Source organism: Sinocyclocheilus anshuiensis, unplaced genomic scaffold (genome assembly GCF_001515605.1).
Source record: "Sinocyclocheilus anshuiensis isolate Anshui unplaced genomic scaffold, SAMN03320099.WGS_v1.1 scaffold1975, whole genome shotgun sequence".
NCBI lineage: Eukaryota > Metazoa > Chordata > Actinopteri > Cypriniformes > Cyprinidae > Sinocyclocheilus > Sinocyclocheilus anshuiensis.
The window spans coordinates 31,004-39,169 of record NW_015549690.1 but is presented as its reverse complement, the minus strand read 5'-3'; the positions used below and the strand labels follow the sequence as shown (position 1 = coordinate 39,169).

Below are 8,166 nucleotides of genomic sequence, written 5' to 3'. Positions count from 1 at the left end.
TTGGAGCTATAGGCATTATAAAATTAAGAGTCGCTATGAAAAAAAACTCAGAAGGACAGCGTCACCTGAATTCACAAATCATGGCAATGATATTCGGTATCATTTGCATGTCTATGACAGCGCACTGCGTATTTATAGCCAAAAGAAATCTGAATATCAAACCGCAAACTATCTTTACTGCGGTGCTTCAGCATGCCATGGGCTTGCTTTATTTATCCCCATCCCCCCCCCCAAGTGCCAGACCCTGTTTTGTGAAACGCCGCCACTGCTCTTGCCTCTTGCGAAGTGGTCAAGTAGCCTAATGCAAACTTGCAGATCAGGGAGTTTGGGTGAGGTCAGATGTCTGTGGTTATTTGTGGGTATTTGTAACGAGGTCAGTTAACACTGCCAGTTTTACCACTTTGGATATAGGCTATAAGGATATCGCTATATACATAAATCAAACATTTCTCGTGTTTCACGGACCATTTTTCATATTAAAATGTTGTAAAAGGATATTTAGCTTATGTTAAGAGAATGTTTTTCGAATGTTTTCTAAGATGCTTGTACGTTTCCTACAAGTACTCTGATGAAAGGTGTTGGTAAACATACTGTAGTATAAATAAGACAATATCGACCTCTGCTGGATATATGTGGTATACCAGGTTGTTTACTCCATTTGGTTTGAATGTGAATTTCAAACAAAAGCCAGGACTGAAGTGTGGGGAAAGAGAACAGGATGGCCTCTTTATATGGAACAGGACCTCCTCTTCCTCCTCAGGACCAGAATATTTATGCTGGCCTTCAAAAACACAAACTTGAAATAAAAAGCAGATACATGCAATTCTAAAGAATGCTTATTGGAAAAATACAAGTTATCGGAAATGCAAAAACAAAAACAGATTCAAACAGCAGTAATGCCACAAAAATAACAACAAATATACAACTTATAATGCTCATACTTGTTGACATATATTCATTGATCTATCTATCTATCTATCTATCTATATATATATATATATATATATATATAATAAAAAAAATTTATTATTGCTTTCCTGCATTGTTTCATTGTTTTGTACTTTCAGCTGACCTTACTTTAGACACCCTGTAGCTACAATGTCCTGGTGATCTGTGATATTCATGTATCTTGTGTTGTTTTCTATTAATGTGTGCATGTGTAATTTGTGCAGGCTTTTGGGAATATACTTTTAAATATGTATTTGTTTTCTTTTGATCATACGGAACCTTCACCATATTCCTGTGTTCAGTGTAATTCATTTCAGTAGATCAATGATGGTAAACACAGCAACAATAGCCACATGCGTGTTTAACATTAAAATGCACGTGACAAATTCTTCGATATAAAGGGATTTACAACTGCAGGTCAAGAGCATCACATTCATCTCCCTCTACCTCAACGCAATCTCAGAGCTGATGATCCAGATTCCACATGTAGGTCCATTCAGTCTGTGTCAAGCATAATCAGGTCAATGAAGTCATATGGGTTCTGTTAAACATTTTGTTACTTCTGTGGAACACAAAAGAAGATATTTTGAAGAATATGGGTAACCTATCTTGTGTTGTTTTCTATTAATGTGTGCATGTGTAATTTGTGCAGGCTTTTGGGAATATACTTTTAAATATGTATTTGTTTTCTTTTGATCATACGGAACCTTCACCATATTCCTGTGTTCAGTGTAATTCATTTCAGTAGATCAATGATGGTAAACACAGCAACAATAGCCACATGCGTGTTTAACATTAAAATGCACGTGACAAATTCTTCGATATAAAGGGATTTACAACTGCAGGTCAAGAGCATCACATTCATCTCCCTCTACCTCAACGCAATCTCAGAGCTGATGATCCAGATTCCACATGTAGGTCCATTCAGTCTGTGTCAAGCATAATCAGGTCAATGAAGTCATATGGGTTCTGTTAAACATTTTGTTACTTCTGTGGAACACAAAAGAAGATATTTTGAAGAATATGGGTAACCAAACAGTTGCTGGTCCACTTTCTATAGTAATAGTATGGAAAAAAATAATATGGAAGTCAATGAGGACCAGCAACTGTTTACTTATTTTGGTTCTTCTTTTGTGTTTAACAATTATAACAAAACAAAATATAACAAAATAACAAAACAAACAGGTTTGTAACAGCTTAAGGGTGAATACATTTTGGCAGAATTTTTATTTTTGGGTGAACTATCCCTTTAATAAATATTTTCTTCAAGTCATAGTTGATACAATGTTGGTAGAATATTAAATCCATGAAACATTTCATCACATTCACACAGTGTTTTAAAAGTCTTTCTCATATTGTCTGTAGTGTATTATATACAACATGTGTATAAAGATAATATTTTAACATGAGAGTGCCTAAAAGTATTGACTTAATATGCACTCTAAAAATAATATTATTAAACCTTTGAAACAATGTACATCGTGTAAAGTTCTATATGAATAAAACTGATTTGATGTTGTAAAATGTTATTGTAAAAATTAAATTACATTTTTTGTATTGTTTGTTAAAGTGGCCAATTCTGTCAAATACTGAAATAATAACTGTCTAGGCCTTAGTAAATATTTTAATGAGCTATACAGAATGACCAACTCAATTAAGCTTAATTAATCTATTAAGCATACTGACTGAATAATCAGTGTTTTTCTGTATCTGCATAAACCAAAGTGAATTCAGAAATATTTAGTAACAGTGTTTAGCTTTTTTGCGCTGCTGTTTCTATTTAAGGATGATTCAGAGTACTGGACATGTGACATAACAAATAAAATGAATGCAAAATAGACATTTGAAAATTGTTCACAGGACAAACAAGTTGATGGTGAATTTTCTTTATATGAACTGAATCCTCCAGAGATTATAACACCTATGATTGCTTATATTAGAGCATGTACTAGTAGTATCATTATTCCAAACCAACGTATTAAGAGTTAATGTATTAATGGAATGTCAAATGTAACAAAAACTGTACTTATGAGCGGAATAATTACTGATTAAACATAATACATTTTTAAAGAATGATAGAACTGTTTAAAATAGTATATATACTCAGATGACTGAAAACCTTAATGCTGGTCATGATAGAAAAGTGTCAGTACACAGTGCATCCCTGTTGACGTATGGGGCTGTGTAGCGGCAGACTGGTCAGCGTGCCCATGGTGACTTCTGTCCACCACAGAAAGTGCCTACAGTGGACACATGAGCATCAGACCTGGACCACGGAGCAATGGAAGAAGGTTACTGGGTCTGATAAGTAATGTTTTCTTTTAGATCAGGTGGATGGTTGGGTGTGTGTCCATTGTTTATCTGGCCAAGAGATGGCCAGGGATGCAATATGGGCTCTGGGCAATGTTCTCTGCTGCGAAACTTTGGGCAATCATGTGGATGTTATTTTGACAAGTACTACCTACCAACCTAAAGTTGCAGACCTTCATGGCAGTAGTGTTCCCTGATGGCAAGTGGATACTTCATTCTAAACACGGCAAAAATAGTTCAGAAATGGTTTGTGTCATCGTAGGAGCTATGGTTGCTGTCTGGCCACTATTAGAGTGCTAGCTAGTCTTACAGTACTGTACATACATTGCTGCAACTTATTTTGTTCCAGGATACAAGTTAACTCCCCTATATGTTATTCCCCCCTATATGTGATCTATCATACACTCCCATACAACATTATATTACATTTAGAGTAACTCACTGCACTCTCATTAACTCGTAAACATAACTAGTTCTTAGAGGACGAAGAACACTATAGCAGTTGTCAAAACAAACACCACACCTTGGTGGACTGTTTTGGCCAGCATTGTTACATACATACTAGGGTTGTAACGGTATGAGATTTTCACGGTATGATAATCGTCTCAGAAAATATCACGGTTTCACGGTTATCACGGTGTATATTAAACAATAATTCTTATCAACAATGACTCTTAAAAGAACAAGAACAAGTTATTTGAATGAACAAATCCTTTATTACATACATGTGTATATAGAAAGGAGGACAACATTTCTGACATCTTTTCTTCAGATGCTGCCCAAAACAATCCACCAAGTCTTGTTATTATGTAGAGAGTATAGGCCTCAATGTCAGCATACCCTGCCATCAGCATTTACATTGAGGGGTAGATTGAACCTTAAGAGGCAAACAGGTGTCCTGTACTAGCTGATCCACAGTATGTTCTCTTCCTCTCATATTTCCTCTGACACTTTTTTTTTAATCTATGTGTACTCCTGCTGGATGGGTATCAGGTTGTCAGTTATGCCTAACATATGCAGATTATTCCTGTTCTTCATTCTTTCACTCAATATGTGAATTAGCAGAAATAGTTAGATGCTAATTAAATTAACTAAAGAATGTAAAACATTGACACATCTCAGATAAAAAAAACAACAACAACCATACATTTATACTAATGAGAAAATTTGCTGCAGTGAAAATTGATCTGTGAACAACAAACATAGAAACTGCTATTAGAGATACAGTATATAGGCTGGACAAGATGGCTCATTTTACTTTTTAAAATATAGGCTGAAAAAAATATGATTAAATATTTAAATTTTGCTACAGCCTACAAAAAAAAACAAAAACAATCCTGGTTGGTTTTTTATTGCATTATCATGTTTATGTGGTGTTCCCCGGGAAATATCCCATGTACCTCACATCTGGCATGGGTAAAAGTGTCAATGACTTGATCTTTCCCGACAGCAAATGTTTTTTCTAAAGTGCTGATCACCGCTAAAAAGATGTTGCACTCCCCCATGTGAAGTAAGTTTAACTGTGCTCTGGCTCCTCCTATGGTATCTAAACGTCCACCATGAAGAGGAAGTGGATTAACTGCACTCTTTGAAATCACCATTGGTGGACTTGGTGCTGCCAAGGTAAGAGACGCTTTGCATGTGCGAGATGTTTTAATGGTTCTTGAGAGGACATACTATGCACTATGACAGCTGAGAACAACATCTTTGTTGGCTCAAAGAGTGTGTAACTCTTCCAAGAGGATCTGCTGGATGGTTTCCAGTTAGTATAATTTATGCTGGATACCTTAATAGCTCCATTATGCCATCAGTACTCAAAAATCCAAGAGTTAATTCATAGCCTAAAATAAAATAAACAAGGGCCTCTTTTAGAATTGATTGCATTTGATCTATAATGCAGTCGATATATAAGGAGGGTTACCAGCATTGTAGTGAATTTTGGCTTCTTGATATCTTGATATTTGTTATATCCAAAACTCTTGTTCAATGTAGGGCAGCAGGATGTTATATTTATTTTGTTGTTTGAGGTGTAAAGTATTAGTCTATACATTTCACAGTTTGTAAAATTCAGATTAACTGTATTTTTCAAGATATTGTATATAAATCTGACAACTAACTTATGCTTTTTCTTTTTCAGGGATTGTGGACACAGACATTTCAATTTGTTAATAAAGGTGATGCACTAAATTCCACTCAAGAAATCATCTACAGTGGCTAAAATGAATGACCTGTGGAATTCAACAGCTTTTACAGATAATGTCTACATATCAAAACGCAGTATTAGAAAGATTCTCATCAGCAAGAGGCATTATCTGCCTGTGGAGAGTAACATTACTGACACCATGAAAATGAGCTTTAATCTACCCAGTGAAGAGGACATCAGTGCTTCTGCCAGTTGTGATGAAAATAAAAACAAAAAAATAACAATCCAAGAGAATTCTAGAAGTCAAGCTACATGCCACCTTCCTGAGAAATATTCTGAACAATCCTCTGAAAAGGAGAGAGAAGTGGATGTAACTGATGTGAAGGCTGAGCTTGGATCTGACCCTGAGCCTGGATCTGATTCCCGACTGAATCATGAGCACTTGGAAGCGACCAGCATCACCAACATGAAAGTGAAGCAGGGGGTGGAAATGACTACACCATATGATCTGGCAGCGATTCCACAAGATCAGCAGGAGAGTGTGGGGGATGAATGCGAGGTTGAGGGTAACCTGAACTCTTCCCAGAATCAGGTTTTAAAAAGTCCATTTGTGTTTGCGGCCATGAAGAAGCGAGGAATGGAGGGAGACATGGAAAACCGTCCATACAAGTGCCCCTACTGCAGCTGGGCTTTCAAAAAGTCTAGCAACCTTTTGAGCCACATTGATACTCACCAAGGTCTTAAACCGCATGTTTGTGACCTGTGTGGGAAGGCCTACTCGCACCAAGGTACTCTTCAGCAGCACAAGCGGCTACACACAGGCGAAAGACCGTACCATTGCCCATTTTGTGAGAAAAGCTACATTTGGTCCTCTGACTTCCGCAAACACATCCGAACGCACACTGGAGAGAAGCCATACAACTGTGAGGAATGTGGCAAGGACTTTGTGCGTTCCTCGGACCTGCGGAAGCACGAGCGCAACATGCACACCAACAACAAGCCGTTCCTCTGCAAGCAGTGTGGCCAAACCTTCAACAAACCCCTATCTCTTCTCCGTCACGAGCGCAAGCATTTGGGTGAGAGGCCCTTTGTTTGCCCGGAGTGCGGGAAAGCATTTGCCCTGGCCAGTCGCATGACAGAGCACAGGAAAATCCACAGCAGCGTGCGTCCCTACACCTGCTCCGTTTGCTCCAAAGCTTTCACCAAGTCCTCCAACCTCGCTGAACATCTCACAGTTCACAGTGGAGTGCGGCCACACAAGTGCTCAGAGTGTGGAGTGGCATTCGCCATGGCGTCCCGGCTAGTGCGACACCAGCGTATTCACACAGCTGTGTGCTCCTATCACTGCCAAGGCTGCGATATGTCATTCAGCTACCTTGCGGCACTCAAGAGGCATCAGAAGCAGCATGGAGAGGGCACAATCTTTGTATGTGGGCAGTGCAGTAAATCTTTCCCACAGGATTCCCTGCTTACAGAACACATGCAGAGCCATGCTGATGCTGAGACTTGCATTACCTAAGTACTGTTACTGAAGTAACTGGAGGATAGCAAGTAAGCCTGGGCTATCTATCTATCTATCTATCAGCCTTAACAACATGGTTATATTTAGCAAGAATAAAAAAAAAAACATTTGAAATGACTTGTGCCTATTTTTATTAGTGTTAACTGCAGGAAATTGTGGGGACCACTGTTGAAATACTTCAAATACACCACTGTGTATATTTCTAGTAAAAGTACACACTGTAAACACACTGGTGACCCATTTGTAAAATGTTATTCGAAGCTTATGGCCTCTTGCCAAACAAGGTAGATTCTGTGTGTGAGAGAAACAGAGAAAGTGATAAGGAATATTGTGAATTCTCTTAGAGGTGTTGCATGCATAGTGCTATTTCAAGTTAGAAAATATGTATGTGGTGATACTATATTTTGGCACTAAATGTATGCATTAGGAGAAAATGTGTAATTGTATTTTGAGGTTGCGGAAATTGGGCTGGTGGTACATGTTATATGGTGAATTAAATTAATATGAACTGTTACCTCTTCTTTTATGCAGTTAAAACTCCGACAGAATTAATAAAATCCAGATTTTTTCAGGATTCATGTGTGAAATGTGGTATTGGAAACATGGGAGGGTGTTGGAATAGTGAATGTTGTTGGAATCATGTTATTCCCTATGTATGTCTCTCTTGAGGACAGAAGACTTAATCCCCAGAGTTCCACACTTCTGCTAACATTTGTCCCTCTGTTGCCAGATCTGCACACTCATGGTAAAAGAAGATGGCATACATCTTGATAAACTCCACTCTCCTACATTGCAAAAAGAGATGTTGGCTCATATTTCCATATTTTTAGTTGATTAACCCTTGTGTTGTGATCAAAACCCTATCACACTTGTGATGTTACAGTGCAAAAAGGACCCAGCCTCAAAAAATTGCTTATAAATCACTCATTATGCTATATTATCACCAAATATTGGATTCAATCTTTTTGTCAACTTCTTTTCTTTCATTTAGGACTGGTTTTGTATTTATATTTGCATCTGATTAATCGTAGGCCTCATTTATCTGAAAGTAGGCACTTCATTTTTTTGAGTGAAAAAAGCATTTATGAATAATTTTCACAATATCAAATACAAACTGATGAGAATTTGCACTGATTATCATACTAGTGTGCTTTAATGATTAATCAGGAAGTTTGTTTTGAAAGGCTTTTATTTTGTACAAAATGGCACAAAGTCACACTTGTGGTGTTCCCGGTCAAAAATG

At 37.5% G+C, this 8,166-nt stretch overlaps 1 protein-coding gene across 1 annotated transcript; it reads left to right on the top strand.

The window, feature by feature from the left end:
* Window positions 1-5,444: 5,444 nt before the first annotated feature.
* Window positions 5,445-7,704, top strand: LOC107660466 (zinc finger protein 648-like; the record flags this gene model as incomplete). Its single annotated transcript, XM_016449771.1, has 2 exons — window positions 5,445-6,952; window positions 7,654-7,704. A coding segment is annotated over one exon (1,476 nt), but the record flags the coding sequence as incomplete, so codon positions are not given.
* Window positions 7,705-8,166: the final 462 nt, after the last annotated feature.